At 35.7% G+C, this 22123-nt stretch overlaps 3 protein-coding genes across 3 annotated transcripts in view; all 3 read right to left on the bottom strand.

The window, feature by feature from the left end:
• The window catches only part of LOC126776693 (prolyl 3-hydroxylase sudestada1), a 382982-nt gene that overhangs the window by 101990 nt on the left and 258869 nt on the right, over positions 1-22123 (bottom strand). The gene's annotated exons all lie outside the window — the stretch shown is intronic.
• The window catches only part of LOC126776699 (uncharacterized), a 150287-nt gene that overhangs the window by 63691 nt on the left and 64473 nt on the right, over positions 1-22123 (bottom strand). The window lies entirely within an intron of this gene.
• The window catches only part of LOC126776707 (neuropeptides capa receptor-like), a gene marked incomplete at its 5' end in the record, with an annotated part of 85208 nt that continues 80273 nt past the window's right edge, over positions 17189-22123 (bottom strand). The window contains 2 exons of the mRNA XM_050499340.1: positions 17189-17551; positions 18164-18347. Coding sequence (XP_050355297.1) covers positions 17221-17551; positions 18164-18347 — 515 coding nt within the window. The remainder of the gene's footprint in view (positions 17552-18163; positions 18348-22123) is intronic.

Genomic DNA, 22123 nt, shown 5'->3' with positions numbered 1-22123 from the left:
TTTACACAAAAGTAATAGTGTCACGTCACTAAATCTCACGTTCAGTTTTAAAATAATTCAAAGTGTCCCGCAGGAAATATACCGGGACGACATATTGTTTGAGGATACGCTCAAAGATTATATAGACATATTATATAGCTACTGATGTTTTACAAAAACGTGTAACGTACTTCGAGGAGAAAATTTGTAGCTTATTCCACCACGCTGCTCCAATGTGGGTTGGTGGAATACACATGTGGCAGAATTTCAGTGAAGTTAGACACATGCAGGTTTCCTCACGATGTTTTCCTTCACCGTCAGGTACGAGATGAATTATAATCACAAATTAAGCATATGAAAATTCAGTGGTGCTTTCCCGGGTTTGAACCCACGATCATTGGTTAAGATTCACGCGTTCTTACCACTGGCCCATCTCGGCTAGTCGTACTACGTAGTATTTCTCCGGCAAATAATTAAATGAAAAGTTCAAACATTCTTGGATGTTTCTTGTAATAAACGTAGCTTCAATAGCCGAGCTGTATATGGTCTGTCTGTCTGTGAAATTAGCGGTTCAATCATAAACCTGCTATGTCAGCTTACGCAAGATTTATGTTTTGGAAGGAAAAAATAAAGGAAATTAGTATTTACTGGAAAGCAGGCATCTATATGCAATTGAAGTACTGAAGATTCAATGTGGTTTTTTTAAAATTTAAGTAGTTAGGCAGACTGGCAAATTGACCACCTGATCGTAAGTAGACACTACCGTCCATAAATATTGGCACTGTAAGAAATATTATCCATCTACCAATGTGCCACCGACCTTGGGTACTAAGATGTGCCGATGCTACAGGCATTTACTTATACACCAACAGGCAGAAACACTAACTCTCTTACCATTCAAATCGGAACAGAACAATACTATTGCTGTTTGACAGTAGAATATAGGTATGAGTGGGTAGCACCACTGACGATGAGTACACTGAGACATAAAGCCCCACCAAGTCAATTAATATTGACTTAGCTACTCGTGTCAATTTCTTGTTCTAAGAAGCTGTGTTTTTAAAGGTGTTAGCGTGTATGTGGTAGTGTCCTAGCACTAAATATGTACAATTTTACTGATGGTAGGGCAAGCTCGTCTGGGTAGGTACAACCTATTCATCAGATATTCCACCGCAAAACAGCAGTAGTTGGTATTGTTGTATTCCGGTTTGGAGGGTGAATGAGCCAGTGTAATTACAGGTACAAGGGACATAATCTATACAAGGACATAGGGTGGCGCATTGGCAATGTATTTTTTTTTTTTTTTATATTCGCTGGGAGGGCAAATGACTCTACTCCACCTGATGGTAAGTGGTAGTAGAGTCCAAACGCGACGACGATGTAAGCGATGGTTAACATTTCTAATGATGCCTATGTCTGTGGGCGTTGGTGACCACTTACCATCATGTGGCCCATATCGTCCGCCTACCTATTCTATAAAAAACAATTTAATATTTGCCATAACGAAACAGCGACACCATATATACATATATAATACACCGCGATGTCCCTGTTTTTTTCCACTATCTACATTTTTGTATCGGTTCTATATTATATTTGTATACAGCAAAATTTTATGCATAAGAATATGATGAAGTCATAAAATATCATAAATTAGGAACAACAAAAACCGATCTCAAAAAGTCACAAACCCAAATGTCTGTAGAGAATGAAGTTACATAACAAAAAAAGTATTGCATAATTTAATGTTCCCGTAATAGATACTTCAAAGAAGCGCGCGAAACTTATAAAAGTCTTCATAATATTGTTTCTTTTTTACACCATACATTACAATTTGCTAAAAAAATAAGTGGCAAGTCATAATTCATTACTCGTATAATATATAATCGATGGTAAATCGCAAAATGTCTATTATATATGATTTATTTGCAGCTTCCAAGTAGTTGCTATTATTTTCATCCAAGGTGTTCGTTATATTAAGGGGTATAGATAAAATGGGCTTTCACTTTAATTTGTTTTAGAACCATCCGTCATTCGTTTTTTATATGAATAAGTTATATATAATAATTTATGTATATGTAATTTAATATTGTACATTACAAAAAAAAATTGATAAAAATATTTGTATTTATTTTCACTAATATTATTTTAAAAACGTTGTATTATTGGTTTCTACTTTTTACAGCAGGATGTTAGCGATAGTTTTAAAAATTTTATCTCATTTAGGAAACCCGATGCATAGCTTAATATTATTAAACTGTATAAAAATAAAGAGCCGAGGTGGTTCAGTGGGTAGAACAAATGAATCTAAATAAAAGCTTACGGGTTACAAGCCGTGCAAGTACAACAGTGGTTATTTATGTGCGTATTTTATATTAATTTTTATCTCGAGGTCATATAAAGGTATATGACCAGCATGTATCGGATAAAATACATTATTACTAGTAAGTAAATAAGATGGCATATTAATATCCATATATACAAACGCACACATACGTGAGTGAGTTTATTTGTTAGATATGCTTTCACGTTTTGACAACTCAACCGATCATCATTTGCATACAATCAGGCCGAGGGCGGACACTAGATAATAAATAAATATATACATAGACATTGGATTTAAACAATCTATCTCTCCTTCCGCTATAAGAAATGTAAAGATAATTTTAAAAGGCAGCCGTTGGCTTTATGTTTCTTTTTCAAATAACTTTTATATATTAATTGAATCGGTCAAATGTAGTAAATGGGAATGTTCGCGGTCCCTTTGTGTCAACATCAGACATGTGTTCATTTGTTTACTTCTCTTTTTGTGTTCATTGTTCGGTACAAAAAATAACGTACATATTTTATGTATATGAACGATGAATTTTATAACCATATCGAGGTTGATAAAAGAACGTCCAATGTATTATATTCATTATGAGATATTATATCGACAAATAATGTAAAAAATAATATCGACAATAATTTATCGTAATATGTACGCACATATTATTAATAAATAATGTATATACACAAGATTATAAAAAATAAAGTAACATCCTGTGAATGTCCCATTGCTGGGCTATGGCATCCTCTCCTTTTTTTAAGGAGAAGGTTTGGAGCTTATTCCACCACACTGCTCCAATGCGGATTGGTGGAATTCACATGTGGCAGAATTTCAGTGAAATTAGACACACGCAGGTTTTCTCACAATGTTTTCCTTCACGACCATCGGTTAAGATGCGCAGAAACATCAGCGTTACTAATTTCCCGAGGCAAGGAAGAGTAAACACTGACAACCTCTAGACATCACAAATAGGTGCTCAGTGCACAGAACACGTGGGTTTTAACTGGCTGATGTCAACCACCCTTGGAAATTAATTTTCTAAGAGGTTGGTTCATCAATAGTATTGATAGATGTACTTAATACAAGTACTTACTTACTCATAGGGGCAGTAGAATGGTTATATACTCTGGACTATGCACAGCAAATATAAATATATATATTTGACACATAATCTTTACAAATACATACAATACAACATTTTAAATGTGAAAGTAACTCTGTCTCTGTTTTTTTCACATCTAAATAACTGAACCGATTTTGATGAAATTTAATATGAAGCAAACTTGAACTACAAAAAAGGAAAGGTTTTTTGTTACATAATACCTGCCTCCCTTCCTCTATCTAATAGATGGGTGAAGCCACTGGCGAGAAGTAGTATAAAACATAGTGCGTTTAACAACCATGAAATCAATTGTCGAGTTCCTTGCTTAACAGTTGGTACTTACGTTTGAAATTCTTACCTGACTAAAGTGGTGGGTGTGTTGTTTAAAAGACGCTTCAAGTTTTAATTACATTTTCGTGTTACTCGCACCGGAAGTACATCTTGTCTCCGTTTTATGTGTTGTTTCGGATGGAAGGATTGAATTCAAAGGGTTACGCAATTTTGAATGTCTTTCTTTCTTTCAAAATTGGTATCTCGTAAAGTAATTCAGATTCAGATTCGGATTGATTGAATTGTGAGGCTTGAATAACAGCACGAATGCTATTAATGAACTGAGTAAACGCAACAAAATATATTAACTAGACAATAGAGATAGATTAATTCAGTGGCCTGATGCTAACAGGGGCCGTCTCAATAACCCTTAATTTTGGTAATCAGAATTAAAACAATGAACAGATGTTATTATTTTTGTATAGCACGTGAGTAATATTGTAGGTATTAGTAATATTATGTTGTAATTATGCCGTTTGGCAAATGGTAAATTGTGGTTTATTTATTTTTTTACAAAAATATACTTTGGCCTTTTTGCAGGTAATGTATACATACACATAAACGTTCATACAAAAATCTAGTGACCAGCTAATAAGGACGAAGATCCTGAGAACCCGGTTTCAAACCCTATATCGGGTTAATAAAACATTTTTGGGTTTTTCTGAGGACAAATTCTTAGAAGCAGCAGGGGAGTATGAGAGTTGTCAGTACTTACAATTGTGTGCCTTGAAAAATACGTACAGCCGTTAGTTCTCCAGTAGAGTCGGATTACCGACCCATCAGATTATCATCATCATTAAGTCAGTTATGGTACGGAAACGTTGTTGTGAAAAAATCAGTCAACGAAAAGACATTATCATAAAAAATACTTTTAATACAATTCATATTTGAGGCAACAACACAGCAAATAATTTTTGAGTCAATTGTCAACAATGCACGCATTAAAATAAAATAAAAATCATAAACGACTGAACTTAAGATCATCAAAGCGGACAATTGCGCAAAAAAGTAGTGTCAAGAAACGTGTCTGCACGAGTATGCGCTAGTTCAGTGTTACATATTTGCGCAATTTCTCGAGCGTGCTAATCATTATTATCGTCTTTATATTTCAATACTTACTTATAGTAAGCGCAGCACATTTGAAATCTGTGGAAGCATTTATAAAACTATTTCATATGAGCTTACACGTACATACAAAAAATAGTGCATAAGGAATATAATGTACACGATTATAAAGATGATAACAACTAAAAAACTGAGTTAGTAATCGTTGAATTCATATGAGACATATAACATTCAGTTGTATATAATTATTATAATAATAATAATACTCTGGGACTTTATTCCCACACGGCCAACTGATCTCCAACTAAGCAGATATGATATATAGATGTACATTGGAAACCAGACAACTGATATACTAGTATACTTTTCTTTTGTAAATACATAATTATATAGATAATTACACCCAAACTTAGGACTAACAGACATATTCATGTATACAAGTGTCTGTCCTGGGTGGGAATCGAATTTCAACCTTCGGCGTGAAATTCAAGTATCTACCAACCACGCCAACCGGCCCGTCAAATTTATTATATGTAAATGATTGATAGAAATGGACCATTGAGATTCTTGCCGGCTTTTCTGGTATAATCTACGTTAGAAATGGATTGTAGCTTTAAATTTAATTTATCTTGAAATGATGAATGGCTTGTTAGAACTTATTTAAATAATAATTATTGTTTTTGATATTTGTTACAAAGTTAATTCGAGTTCGTTGTTAATTCGTTAATCAGGTACCAGAACATTAAAATACGCTCGTCACGTTAATAGTCTAAATTTAAAGCGGATGTAACTGCAAAACGCCACTCTTTATATTATAATATTATATACTTAATCCTTCTCCGAAACGCGCTATATATTTTAGTATAAGTATTATTTATGTTTATTGGTTGAGTAATTTTTGAATTAGGCATTACAATAAAAACATTTCCACGTTTATTAGGATTTTGCTCATTGGTTTCCTTTAATATTCTTAAATAAATGGAAAGAAATATATTCCTCACTACCGTTTAAGACAAATTACAAGGAAAGTCATCATGCCACTATCTGGCAACATTATCAACGTAACGTTACGTTACTTAAAGCTTTTATGTCTGTATTGTAAATTACCCACTGCTGGGCTAAGGCCTATTGTCTTAAGCCTTGGAGATTATTCACTCTGCTACTATGCCGATTGTTGGACCTGAATACCTGAAAAAAAAGCCTTTATCGCTGTTCTTAATTATACATATAATAATAATTATAGTTTTTAGACTGTGCCCTAAACTTTTGAAGTAAAATATTGGCTACAGCGTGTTTCCGACAAAGGCCTCTAAAGATTTCCATTCAATCTTGTCTTTTGTTTTATTCTGAAACTGGTTATTAAATTATAAATAATTTAGTGGCGAAATATAGATGAACGGCGAAAAACATTAAAGAGCCTCACAGAATGAGTTAAGCATGTTATGTTAACACAAGGAACAAACATGAGTTTGTTACTTTTTATTCTAGTTGACGTATCTAAAACACGTACGAAACGATTTGCTTCCTCGTTTCTGATACGCAGATCCCGACCGCCGTTTTCGCCACCACCAACAATCTAGGCAAGCGCGCTCCATCTTAGAATGTATCATCACTTTCCATCATGTGTGATAACAGTCGAGCGTTAGCCTATACATTTAATTTGAAAAAAACTGACTTTAAATATTTTCTATTTAATTTATGAAATTTGATCCATTATAATTATAACTAGTGTTGGGTACGAAGGATTAGCAACAGCTTTTAAATGTCCCACAGCTGGACAAAGTTATTGGCTGTTCATAAGTCTAAGTATTAAGATTATTCCACCCTATTGCTCCTATGTGATAAATAGTACATGTGTTGGAGTATGAAAACGTGGTGTATTTAACATCGGAAAAAAATTAAAAGTATTGTTTGGTAGGTTGTCCTAAACTGTACAGCTAACTTTTATAGATGTATACGTGGCCTCTGTCATACAATTTGACTGCACTCCCCAATACTTTTAAAAGCTCGAACGTTTTTAGGAATCCCGCTATATAACTTTAATAATGTTCATTAGATTGTTTTTTTTAGTTTTTTTTTTTTTTTGAAGCCGCGATGGCCCACTGGTAAGAGCGCGTGAATCTTAACCATAAAATATTTCAAACGCGAAGTGGTAAGGATGCTATACGACGATGTGTACATTGGTACACTTTTACTAGAAAACGCCAAAGTTAAATTTATATTTATAAAAATACTCTTGAAATGCATTAGTATACCTAAGGGTATAAAGGTCTGGAAAAGCCTGGGAATAAGCAATTACTTCCGGCTTATTAAAATATTTCTCTAAAGAAAATTCTTAAATAATAAGAGTATTCTAGTAATAAGGCAAACCTTGTGCTGTATTTCTTACACGGAACTTCTCAAGTCTGTTACTTTATTAAAAATAGTCTTAAAAAATTAATGGCTATAAGTATTCTTTAGATTAAGAATAAAAAATAACTACTTTAAGACCGCTATTGAACCGAGATGCCTAAATGGTGATAACACGTCAAACTTCCTGTATTTATTTAGTAATATTTATACTTTAACTGCCATACATTAGCTTGCATGCTATACATTAAATAAACAATTACGCGGGACGACTCACGCTTTATCTTGTTATACCAGAAACTATTTGAAATATTGTATTTAGCACTTATTTTTTTACATGAAACTGTATGAATGTTGTGTTCTTGTTATTTATATACATACGAATATCTCGCATCTTAAATCGGACAAAAAATAATGAATGGCAACTGATAAAAAACATTTTAATACCAAACCGAGCAGACATAAATCTTATTTATTGCTAATAAACGTAATAATAAGCCGAAACATTCAAATAAATAAATATTGAAACGAGAATTTAATACGACATAATAATCGCAAAAAATACACTCATTTAACAAACACAAATAATTTAATAAATATATCGCTCAGGTTGGCTGTTCGTTCTTCCATAACAAGTGTTAACAAGTACCACATAGGCGCCCAGCTGTTGTGGCGTATAATAACTACTCCCAAAGATGATTTATGTACATATATCTTGATGATTTATGTACATATACCTTATTATACCTATAATTCATTATTAATAATTTCATTAATCATCATATTATTAAATTACGTTGTAAACTATAATTTATTAGTTCGTAAACTGGCATTCGTTTTTAAATCATACCTGGTACAACGTTACACTGTGAGTATTATAAATTAAGTGTATTAATTATTGGATTGTTTTTCATAATATTAATCAACCAACATAAAAACCCACAAGTGTTAACACTAGTAACACAATTGTATTTTGTCTTGTCTTCGACATATTTTGTAAATCAAATCACATAATTATTTATGCATATATATACTTTTGAATCGTCTTGTTACATTATTGAATTGTATGTTAAGCTAGACCAACGAGGCAGTCAAATATAAATAATAAATAGTTGATTTATGATATAGTAGAACTATGGTTTAATTTAATCGGATTAGTGGTTTAGGAACGAAAGTCCCACAAACAAAGTAACTTCCATTTATATATGCTCGTATAATTTAGAGCACGCACTTGACGCTGAAATTATTCCGAACGTAAGTTGAAGAGGTATCATTGAAACAAATATCACTCGTGGAGCGAGCTATTCCACTCGACTTATTTAGTTTTCACAAAGAGAACTGTTTTGTTTCGTTTTTATTATTCACAAACAATTGGTTCATTGAGTTTTTTTTTGTTAGAATATTGTAATAAAGTTTTTTTTATTATTAGTCTAATATATTATTGAATATTTATAACTTTACATTTTCGTAATTTTCTGTATTCACTTCGAATTTGCCTAGAACAAAAGAGATGTTTGTCATTAGGGTGAACTTTTATTAAAAGGCTGATTCAATTAATCGAGATTTAAAAATATGAAATAAGTTGTGTAACGGTGAATAGACTAGTAAACGATGCATCCTTATGCATATTGCCTATATTCTAATCTTCCACGAAAACAACTAGCAAACCTTTACGGAAGGCGACTGGCACATATTCCAAGACAATGAAGTAATGTGGAATTTACGACGTCAAATGTTTTTAATCCTGAAATGTAGATCATGAGGCTACTAACAAATAGGCAGGCACATTAAAATAACATTCGTATGAATTACAATTAAAATACAACATAGACACAGATCACACGTCTTTAGAGAAACAAATACAAAATTATATATATATATATATATATATATATATATATATATATATATATTTTATTACAAATAAATATATATATTTTCGGTTAGTCTATAACTGTTGGACCATATGGCCTTGACTGCGTCATCGTGTTTCATAAAGTGTAGAAAATTGCTCCGCACGCTTTTATGTTGATACTGATATGTTTGTTATCTCAATATTATGTAGATCTATAGTAAATAATATCGTCAGTAACAGGACAGGCTGGTCGACGAAAGCTTTTAAAAGGAACCGTGACATTCATTGTTATACCTCGCTCTCTGTGAACAGTACACCTGAGCTTAAGAGGTTTTTCTAGTAATTGTATTATTTGCGTCACCACTCACATACGACGTTTTCAAATTTTGATTTCATTTTTTCGTTTACAAGATCATCTCGACAGTATATAATCACATTTATTTTTACGTCGCATGATTCTTAAAGTGCTATTGTGTGTGTGCCGTCAGCACATCGCCTTTTTAGTTGTACTCCATATTTGGCATGACGAAATCATAACAATTTATTATTAGATAATTATAATACATTAATCAATCAGTCAGTACAGGGTACTCAAACAATTGTGACGTGTATAAATAAATAAATATTATTCCTTCGCTCTTTGAGTATTGGCTAGCCTCATACCTGGATCCGGCTCTCAATATTATATGCCTCAGTATCTCAAGATAGCCTACACGCCAAATGTGTTACGATTGAAGGTTTTGCATCAACCTCCTAATTTATAAACACCTGTGATTAAAATGATCATTTTTTTATGTAAGAGGGGACAAATAGGCCGGAGGATCACGTGATGAAAGTGATTACCGCCCATGGACTCCTGCAACACCCGAGGGCTTGTAAGTGCATTGCCGGCCTTTTAATACGAATACATATTTAAATATACAAAGCAATTTCCATTTACAAATTACATAGCATGTTCGCCGCATGATATAATGAAATGCTCTTTCTAATATACATCATTCATATACATCATCTTTATAATATACATTCATCGTGATCAAATTAAAATCAGACACAATTTGACCTCAAAATCGTTTCCCTAACAATGCTTCGTTAGTTTGTTGTGATATTAATGTGTTCAATATTTATACAGTATATAGAAACATGTGCAATAGCAGTCCTAGTGCAACGCTTGAAACGAGATCGTAATAAAGTCGCTGAACTGAAAAAAATATCTCAAAAATAAATATTTGTGCAGTTCTCTGGATAATATTTTGCGAACACATCATTATCATAGTAACATAAGTATCTCATAAGGGTTGGGATACATTTTACCGGCCTCTTCTGATATAACCGTTAAGATCTGTCGACTGCTTCGATGAACTGGTGGCTAGATATAAAGCCGCAGATTCCTGGGTCCAAACCTCAGGTTGGGCTGATAAAAAGTTATTGATTTTTTCTCAATTGCAGCTTGGAGTCTGAAAGTTGGAAGAGGCTTACTCCTCTGAAAGGACGTAAAGACCCCGTTGTGTCGGATTAGTCGTCCCGTGAGTGAAAAGTGCACAATTATTATTTTTTCGACAGAAAGTGTCACTGAACTCCTCCAAAGCAGCTGTTTTCTTTTCAAACACATAAAATAACTAAATTTCTTATATAAGCCTTACGAAGGGATGTTGATACGATGTTGTATGCGTTCTAAAGACTCGGGCTTGTAAATATTTATATTTCACCGTTCAGAAATAGCGACAACCCTTAAGACGTTTGATTTCTGTTAAGTCTGTCTATATGAAGAACTGGAAGCGAGTTTATAAAATATTGCTTACATTGCAACTTTAATAACTCTTGGTATATTTATATTATAGCACTAGGGCATCGCCCGCGGCGTCGTCGCTACATAATCGAAAATTTAATTAAACGTGATACAAAGGCCAAAATACGTTAATAATATTATATTTTGACTGGATAAAGCTCGAAGAAGTCACAAATATTCATGACGCACACAACCTTTCATATTCATGATATTATTGCGATTATTATTATTCTATTAAGGAAAATGGATATAGTGAATTATTGTAATGCCTCCTTATTTACTATATTAGGTGTATTATGGTACCATTTGCGAGAAAAAAAATATCCTTGGCATGAATTACACGTTTCATGCTACTTATCTTATTATATATAATTCTTCTGTACATGTGTTTGTCACCTAACTCCTATTAAGCCGTTAGACCGATTTGAATGAAATTTTGTGCGTATATTTCAACGGGTTTCTGGATAGTATGAAAATACAATTGGACCCAGTAGGTCTGCTATTGGTATATCATTAAATGAAAAAATGTCTGCATGGCATTTATGGTGGTAGGATGCTAACATCCGCCTGGCTTGTTACCACCGTACGCATGGTGAAAAACTCGTGAAGTGACTTGCAGCCGTGTTTCGAGGTCAGCCAGCGTACAGCCAGTGCCCGAGCGAGTATTGCCGCGATGGGTGTTGATCCAGTGGAGACGGCTGTTGAACCAATGCCGGGGGAAACTGTATTGACCAGCCGGACAGGGAGACCTGAAGAAACGGCTGTTCCGCTGGCCGCCCGTGGCATAGTACAGGGGCCCGAGCATACCTAACCAGCTCGCGAGGCTGCCCCACCAGACCACGCATAATCTCGGGGTGGACCGTCGTGCCGGTTGGTGACCGGAAGGTGGGGTCCCGGCGGCCACTTCCGGGGGGGTTCGGGGGCCCTTCCGTCCGGCGGATCAGTATATTTTCCCTTTTGGCAACCATTTGGGAAAATGCGCCTCCATACTTTGCCCATCCCTATCGTGGCAATACGTCGCTCGCTTCACGTCTCTTTTCGCTGCCACCGCTCAGAAATCCGGACGGATCGCTAGCTCACAGGCCGTGGGAGAAAGCCGATCTCCGAGCCGCGATGGGTGTTGATCCAGTGGAGACGGCTGTTGAACCAATGCCGGGGGAAACTGTATTGACCAGCCGGACAGGGAGACCTGAAGAAACGGCTGTTCCGCTGGCCGCCCGTGGCATAGTACAGGGGCCCGAGCATACCTAACCAGCTCGCGAGGCTGCCCCACCAGGCCACGCATAATCTCGGGGTGGACCGTCGTGCCGGTTGGTGACCGGAAGGTGGGGTCCCGGCGGCCACTTCCGGGGGGGTTCGGGGGCCCTTCCGTCCGGCGGATCAGTATATTTTCCCTTTTGGCAACCATTTGGGAAAATGCGCCTCCATACTTTGCCCATCCCTATCGTGGCAATACGTCGCTCGCTTCACGTCTCTTTTCGCTGCCACCGCTCAGAAATCCGGACGGATCGCTAGCTCACAGGCCGTGGGAGAAATCCGATCTCCTGGCTAAACTCTTTGCCTACAACTCCGTGATCGATGATTGTAGTGCGCTGCCACCAACAATACCTTCATGTGACCACACGATGCCTGACATCAAAATTAGGCAACGTGATGTGCGTGCGGAGTTGCAATCACTTGATATACGGAAATCTAGCGGTCCCGATGGAATACCAGCCATAGTGCTGAAGAAGTGCGCGGCGGAGCTGTCTCCTGTGTTAACGCACCTGTTCCAACTTTCTCTCTCTTCGGGCTGTGTGCCGGAGGCTTGGAGAAGAGCTAATGTGCAAGCGGTTCCCAGAAAAAGGGGATCGGTCTGACCCGGCAAATTATCGACCAATAGCTATCACCTCAGTACTTTGTAAGGTGATGGAACGGATTCTAAACAACCAACTGATCCATTACCTAGAAGATCACTGTCTAATTAATGATCGTCAGTACGGGGTTCGATCGTCAAAACGGTCCACAGGTGATCTTCTAGCGTACGTAACACACCTCTGGGGTGAAGCTATCGACAAGCATGGATAATCGTTGGCTGTCAGCCTCGATATTTCCAAGGCTTTCGACAGGGTCTGGCACAGAAGTCTTCTCTCCAAGCTACCGGCATATGGTCTGCCTGATCAGCTATGCACCTGGATTGCCAGCTTCCTACACAAGCGTAGCCTTCATGTTTTAGTAGATGGATGCGCTTCACAATTCTATGTAGTGAATGCTGGGGTCCCCCAGGGATCTGTGCTATCTCCCACACTCTTTCTTTTGAATATCAACGATATGCTCTCTCTTGGGAACATACATTGCTATGCAGACGATAGTACAGTGCATGGTGGATACCACGGACGCGCAGTGGCTGGGCGGGCGGAAACTGAGGAGAGGCGGGAGAATCATGTCATTGAACTCGATAGGACGTTAGAGCTCATCGCCAAATGGGGTTCTGATAATCTCGTTGAGTTTAATGCCAAGAAAACAGGTATGCACTCTCACAGCGAAAAAGTCACCATTTTCCCCTCTTCCCTCCCTCTGTGGCACACCGCTGATGATACAAAGCAAAATCGCCATGCTGGGGATGGACGTTCGCTGCGACCTTAGTCCAAGGGATTACATCGAGGCTATTATAAAAACAGCTTCACGGAAACTCGGAGTTCTGAACAAGGTGCGGCGTTTTTTCACGCCACAACAACTGTGCCTGTTATACAAAATACAGGTACGGTCTTGCGTTGAATATTGCTCGCACCTTTGGGATGGCTCCGCTAAGTACCTACTGGAGGCCTTGGACCGGTTGCAGCGACGTGCAGTACGCATTATTGGCGACGTAAAGGTCACAAACACCCTTGAACCTTTACAATTGCGTCTTGAGATAGCAGGACTGAGCGCTTTCTATCGACTGTAGCACGGCAAGTGCTCTGAGGAATTATTCTCTCTAATTCCTGCTTCCCCTTCCTTCTTAAGTCTACGCGAGCTGGTTCTCGATGTCACCGCCTAACTGTGACATCAATTCCATCGCGCACAAAGAAATTTGGCAACTCCTTTCTTTGTCGCACTACCAAAAAATGGAATTCCTTACCAGCTCACGTGTTCCCCTCCTCTTACAACCCGGGTTCCTTCAAACGAGGCGTGAAGAGGCATCTTGTGGGCCGGCAAGGCGGGGACGGTTAGTACAGAACATTCTTCCCGACTGTACTGGCCGTCGTCGCGTTTGGACTCTACTACCACTTACATCAGGTGGAGTAGAGTCATTTGCCATCCCGGTGCATATAAAAAAAATGGCAGGATGACGTCATAAATTCTTTAATTTATGTAAGCTAAGTAGTAAAATAATCTTATAACTAATGATAAAAAAAGTATTAAAAGTTATAGAAAAAGATCATAACCCTTTTAACCAAATTAAACTAAACAATTTAATACAAACTTTAAACTTTACTAAGAAATGGGTAACCTTAAAGTAACAACTAAAAAATAGTAATCTATAAAAATGTGGACACTGAGATTCAAAATCCTCTATGATCCAGTGAAAATTGTCACACGGCATGCATCAAGCGGTTTGTTTAAGGATCAGCCGGCGTTGTACGCCTAGCACGAGCCGCGGATTACGTTTAAGTTTTTATATAGCAATAGAAACCAGAACTGGATTGAATATTAAGATTCTCATCCTTGTATTTTGTTCCCATTGGATGAGCCAGTGAAACTTCAGACACAGGGGACATTAACATCTTAGTTCCCAAGGTTGGAGACGCATTCGATATAAGGAATGGTTAATATTTCTGCAGCGCCAATATCTATGAGCGGTGGTGATCATTTACTATCCACAGGTTGTCTACCCTTTTTCTAGCCCATTCACCTACTTATATTATAAACAAAATCTTGTGTATTTTAAGCCAAAAATCTCTCGGTTGGGTAAAGGCCGTCTGTCCTCTCAAAGTGAAAGCTATAAGTGTATTTCACCACAGTTAAGTACATATACGAGTAAATGTAGTAAAAATTCACCCACATATATTTAATTATTTAAGGGCAAGGGCTATACAAAGAAAGATCTATGATCCGAATCCATGGTGACATTATGCAAAGCTATATGCTAATTAGGTTGTATTCATATTATGTTTTTTTTTCCTGGTTCACAATAAAGTATATTCTACCTATTGAACATTTAGTGAAACATGACGATTCATTCGTAATTTCGAGAGCCTAGATTTTAATAAGAATATTTTGCGTACTTTAAATCAACACAGACTCTTTTTACAACTTTACCTATTCATATATATATATTACGGGGACGAATCTTGCAAATGACAGATTTACGGACCACTAAGCTGATCTGTCCAACAATTGATTAATTGACTTAAGTACAACTTATGGGCCGTCACTCTGACGTGGATTAGTAGGATAGCTTCCTACTTAATTATAAATCGTTATAACTTTTGTAAGGTTTGAGTAGCTTAGTATGAAGCGGTGATGTCATTTATTTGACAGCCCCTGAATATTTTAAAGTAATTTTGCAGATTTGTAAAAGTTTGAATTATATTATATTTTCGAAGTTTCTTTTGAGTATATTATCGATTTTTATTGCGCATTTATTCCACAAAAACTAAACGAAAATAATTTGGAAACAGTATAGCAATATTTTAAATTATTGTTTTTATAATCAATTTCTCCATTCGTATTAAAACCACTACGTTCCTAAAAGTAATACCATGTTTTGAAAATGTAAGCTACAGTAGCAACAGTAAACCGCACGGGATTTTATATCTTATCATAAGAAAGTAATTCAGAATTCAATTATTATCATTTTTACTATAGAAAAAAAATGTTAGTTACGTTACATTCTAATATTACGTCCGACTGATATAATTGTGTGAACATATTTGTTTGAATTATATTTAATGGTGATTTTCGTATCAAAGCCTAGTGTTACTAGCTTAAAATAATTATATCCATTATACACATTTGGGTCACACTGAGCAACATCATTTATTAAATATATAAAAGTTGTATTGTATTTTACATTAGCATTGAAATCGCTTCATGTCTAAAACAAAGTTCCTCCGCCGTCTCTGTGCACGCGATAAACTCAAAAACGTCTGAAAGGATTTTCATACACCAACGGGCAGGGTGTGAAATGGGGAAGGTTTAGGTATGATCGCTGTTTTGTGTAAATTGGCTGAAATACGACGTTGACTGTTGAAGATGTCTGATAAAATCACGCCGGCATTATTGGCGTGCGATAGAGTTGTTATATGTACATCTTATGTAGATTTTTCTCTCTCATTGCCCGTTTTAGAGTAGCTAGTTTATTTGTCGTCATGTCAAATATGATTTTCTAAGCTGTGTGTTGGTTGTGTTTTGGTAGTTAAGTTAAAATTATTTAAAATTTACTAACCACAAACTAGTCCGCTTTTTTCACAAAAGTACTGTAAGTCTATTGAGGAAATTAAACAGTACAATGACACAATATGACTGCTCCGACTATTCAGCTTTACTGCTGCCACTGTGAAGATCTAAACTCTAAAATATATTTAAAATAAAAAATATTATCAACACTACCAAAGTATGAAAGAAAACACATTTTATTAATAATTAATATTTATTAGTTTTTCCACGACTTACATACATAATATAAGACTACATATAATGATGCATTTATTATATTACACAACGCAGCTTTATGTTATTTAAATTACATAGAAAATAACATATTAACTCTACAAATTTTATATTTGTAGAGTTAATATGTTATTTTTTATTAACACAATGCAATATAATACATAATACCTTATTTCTAATAACATTTTTATATGCTTTCTGAGCTAAGAAAGGTAATGAAAGATATCTACTTGCGGTACAAAAATCTTGTTCTAAAAAGATAGATATAGACAAATAGACAATATAAACGCTTTCTAAAAAGTAGTTATCGATTTTAGGTAAAACTTGCATAGCGTTTTATAATAAAATTGATATATTTTGCTTCTATAAATATAAATAAATATATAAAATATAATAATCACGTGATAAATAAATTTTATTAAATTTGTCCGTCAGCAGCTAATAAATATAAATCTTAACCGTAGAATGCTTGTTCAAGAGGTGCTTGGCCTCTGAATTTCCATGCGCTTAATTTAACTCGTGTTGGGCGGTGTAGGAAAACCTCTTGAAGAAACTTCAGTGTTCACCAACCACCAACCCGCATTGGAGCAGCGAGGTGGAATGAACTCCAAACCAAATACTCAAAATTATAGAAGGCCTTATAAAAGCAATAGGACATTTACAGACTGTTACTTAGTTATTTTATTTCAAATGTTTCGCAAGGATTTAACTTCTCCTAAATTCAGAAGAAGATTTCCATCAGTGGGGCATGACGTACTGTACGTTACTTTACTTAGTTTTACATTGGCTTACAGCTCGCAATCATATTTATAATCTTTAAGCATAAGTTGACTCGATTTATCATTATTTCTATTCCAGACGCCTTTTGGTCTTCGATTGAATTCTCTCCATCTATCGCTATAGAGGCTCGTCGAGTCACTGCTGCAGAAGCTGCTCCGTCTCCCTCGAGACTCGGTTCGATTCCTGCGTTCGTGGCTGTGGGACCTCACCCTCACTAGATGGGAGCCGTCGGACGTGTGGTTGACCATGGTTTCTCTGATGCTGGACTGGTCGCGATATCTGCTCTTCTTACGACGAACTTTTCGGCAGCAGAGAGTTTCTTTGAATGCGATTCGATATCTGTAAGAGTTTAAGAAGTAAATATACAATATAACACAAATGAGATGGCAGATGTCGCGAGAAACCTGCATGAGTCTCATGAAATCCACCAACTACCGACGGAATAGAGGCTCGGAAACAGCACCAAATGTTACGAATTTTATATATAATTTCTGTCTTTATATATTTATAAATATATGTTTTTATTAAACTTAAGTACTTGTCATATTTGTATTAATAAAGATATTTATATATATTTTTCTTTTTAAAAAATACTAGCAATGCCTGTTTTAAGGAATTACTTATATTCCTCCAATTAAGCGTTACGCTTGTGTTAGGAGTGGGGGTTACAATAGCCCAAGGGTCGAACCTGCGACTTTTACATCAGCGAACCGTAACCATTGCGCTATTGGCGATTATATTATATTATTAATAAGGGACATAACAACTTCGTTCCCAAGATACCAACCTTTGGAACGAAGGCGCATTGGCGATGTAAGGAATGGTTAAAATTTCTTACATCGCCAATGTCTACGGGCGGTGGTGATCACTTAACATCAGATGGCCCATTTGCCCATCCTGCTTAGGTTGGAGGTTATAATTATAATTGAATATAATTCTTCAGCGATGTACCTATGGCTCATAATGTTGTACAAAATGGGGTTGACGGTAGCCGAGATGTAGTAGAAGACTCCAGCGGCAAAGAAAAGGTACTCGTTGATGGTGTGGTAGTGATTAATACCAGTTCCGTAGATGAAGAACAGCCGTTGGAAGTGGAATGGAGCCCAGCACACAAAGAATGCTATGACAACTGCCGCTGCAACAAAAAAATAATACAATTGACAACATTACAACAGTAGCACCGGTACCAAGTTTTACCATTAGTCAGGCACTTAGCAGCGATAACGTCTTACAAATATATATTTATCTTACTGTATTTAAAACCGTTCTATACTATTTAGTATGTCAGCACAAAGGAGTAATTATAAACCAATTTCGATATACTGAGCTGCACACGTGACTTTGAAACCTTTAATATGCTAATTTCTCACGAGCCTCGAACGATTGATTGAACGAGGGCATCGCTCAACTAACCCAGCCTTATCTATTAAAGAATATATGGTCATGATAAAACACTGAGCGTATTTTATACTACATAAGATACTAAAAACAAACGTCCACACTCGGACTGATTCGTATTTATTGATGTCTTATGTCCAAAAAAGTCATAACAGTTCAGTATCTATCAGGTATTGTTATATATTACTAATATATGCCTACCACTATGCAGCCTATCTTGGTAGAAACTCCTATCGGCCGTAACTTGTGACTGCCTTCCGGTATCCCGTATATGTATGTCATTGCATTATTTGAATGTATTTTTATATGGGCAATGATGATTTCTCAAATAAAAAATGTTTCTTCTTATAAAGGTTGCCTAGAAGAGATCACTGAAGTGATAAAGCCGCATTTGCATACTATATGTACTGTCTGTTCTTTTATATAATGTTTGTAAATAAAGATTTAATAAATAATAAATGAATAGAAAAAAAACGTAACAATATACCTCCTAAAAATATTATGCAAAATGACTAATTGTTATTATAAGTTAATTGATTGGATGTTTTGAGCACGATACCCTTCTCGAGTGCTGCTGTTTCACAATATTTAATTTGTTGTAAAAATTTAAATATTGTGATTATACAAAAGATTTATTCGTTAAACTATTGTATAACGTATTTGGACCTTCAAAGTTTTATTATTACGCACGAGTGTTTGATAAAATTTGTCTATTAAAACGCGTGACCCAACAGAGACTGGATTTTAAACCACTACTTTAGTTAAAATCTTACACACACTTATGGTGCTCGTAACAATACACACTTGTGAACTTGTGCCTGTATTTACACTGGCTCACTCACCCTTCAAACCGGAACACAACAATACCAAGTACTGCTGTTTTTCGGTAGAATATCTGATGAGTGTGTAGTACCTACCCAGACGGGCTTGCACAAAACCTTACGACCAGTAACATCACCACCATGAATTACAGGCACAAGGATATAAGGCATAACATCATAATTCCCAAGGTTGGTGGCGCATTGGCGATGTGAGCGATGGTTAAAATTTCTTACAATTTCAATGTCTATCGGCGTTAGTGACCATTGACCATCAGGTGGCCCATTCGCATGTCCGCCTACCTATACTATAAAAAAAAACTTTTCACACGTGTCGTAAAAAAAACTATCAAGACAAGTATTCTTAAAACAAAATATCTCGTGCTGGTGCCAGCGAACTGACTTATAGTTAATACTTGTTAATAGTCGACATTCATAAATAGTTATTTTCAACAATGCGAAGTTATATTATTAAAGTTACAAAATACATTAAACTTGAAGATACAAAGAGATAGCGCTTCCAAGATTCTTCAAGTAAAGAGTTCCCTCAGCGCCTTGATACTTTGAAAAGTTTGACGGCAAACAGGCCGTTGAACTTCAGCTTCAACTCAACAAATGAGAACTCGTGATGTTCTATTTTATTAATAGTTTGTTTTTAAATACCTAATAAGCACAATAAAAATAAATTTAGCAAAATGTTTATTAAAACTAATCGTAAGAATTCGATCATAGTAAATGTTGCTTAATTAATATTTTATCATTGGCTTTAAATCTTTAAGGATGAATGTTGATATACGAGTTATATTGATAATAATTTTAATTTAATTTAATACGTGCGATAGTTATTGATATAATTAAGAAATTATTTTACAGTAATCACGGTGATGATATTTTAAATATAATCCTTAGACTGATCAAATATAAAAAAAGGATAATATTTACTATATATAATAATATATATTTTGCTTGACGAATTCATATCGCCGTGATGGACCCGCTCCAACAGACTAACAAATCGGCCACCTGATGATGAACGGTCACCACCGCCAATAGTCAATTGTACTGTACGTAATATAAACCATTTCTTTGGCATTGGCTCACTCACCCTTCAAACCGGAACACAACATTACTAAGTAATGCTTTTTGGCGGTTGAATATTTTATAAGTGGGTGCTACCTACACTAAAAGTCTCCTTATAAATATGTCGTTTCAAGGCTACACCTCAAAATGGCTACAATTTTTTTTCTATCATTCTCAATCATAAAAAATAACAAATTTAGAGACAGGCGATTACCTAATTTTTTAATTGTTTATTAAATGTGAGTAGTGTTGGTTGCCTGTTGTATTAAAACGCTGATAAAGTGATTAACTTAATCCAGAAAGGGAAGGTCCTCAATTACCGATTACTGTGCGAGTCTTAAGCTCTTTAGGGGAAAAATACGATATATGTGTACAAAAAAAGTCAGGTACTTGTGATTTATATATTCCCAGAATACGTAGAACTATTTTTTAAAAACAAACCTATACACACCAAAGATCGCGACAGAGAAATGTCGGAGAGTGATATGCGACATTGACTATAATAATTATAGCTTTTAATAGACACACGCATCAAAACAACGTATCGGACGAGCCACCAGAGAAAGCAGTAATGCTGGAGTAAACGACGGACATAGAGGGACTCCAGAGATTGGAAGGCACTTCTAATATTATGTAACATGAAGGGCTTAATAAAAAGTGGACAGCATATTATAAGACGGTCTCAATGAAGAGACAAAATCGATACATGTCAAGAAGCGATGTCATGACATCTCCATAAAAATGTATCACAAAACGTTTTGTGAGTATTTTTCGCAATTCCTTTTAGTTTCAGATTTGGTCATTCATGCTCACTTAAAAATATATATATTCTGTATACCTGTATATACAATTTTAAAACAGTCGATGCTTAAAATAATAAAACCTTCATTGTAACAAATTCATATCCAGCCTGGCCGAAAACTATTTTTTTTTTAAAAGTTCAATTTTAAATTAAAGCCCTTTATGCCAAAGCTAGCTATTAGCTGTATACATTAATTTTATCGTTATGGAGGTTTTTTAAATCACCGTGAGGCTTATTCAACCGTTATTTCAAAGCTCTCGTTTGAAATATTTATGTTTCTTTTTTAAAATATAATCGAAACAGAAAAAGGTATTTGCAAATTAAAAATTGTGTAAAAATAAATTAAATGAAATCAGGTAGTTTTTAACAAAAAGTATTGATGAGAAATTCCTTTTATATATTTATATAAGTGAAATCACGAGATTTCCTAAACTATCTGCCCGATTGATTTGAAATTTGTCACAGTTACTCCTTTCACAACGTGGACGCTCACTAAGAACGGAACGGAAACGGATTACGCAAATCCTATACAAACTACATTTTTCTTACTACCCGTGCGAAGTCGGGATGTCATGGCAGGTAAGACGCATTGGTTGAAGACTTTCGTCTTCAAACATTGCGGTATAGACGACTTGAGGACTTGACGAAGGTTGTCAAATGCTGCCCATCCCAAGCGAATTCTTCGATCGGCTTCCTTCTCGAAGTTGTTCCTGCCGACTTGTATTATCTGTCCTAGGTATATTCACTAACAACTTCGAGAGGTTTCCCCTCGACGTATATCGGTCCCGGCACGACATTGAACTATTGAACATG

Source organism: Nymphalis io, chromosome 21 (assembly GCF_905147045.1).
Source record: "Nymphalis io chromosome 21, ilAglIoxx1.1, whole genome shotgun sequence".
NCBI lineage: Eukaryota > Metazoa > Arthropoda > Insecta > Lepidoptera > Nymphalidae > Nymphalis > Nymphalis io.
This window is presented reverse-complemented; position numbering and strand designations above follow the sequence as displayed.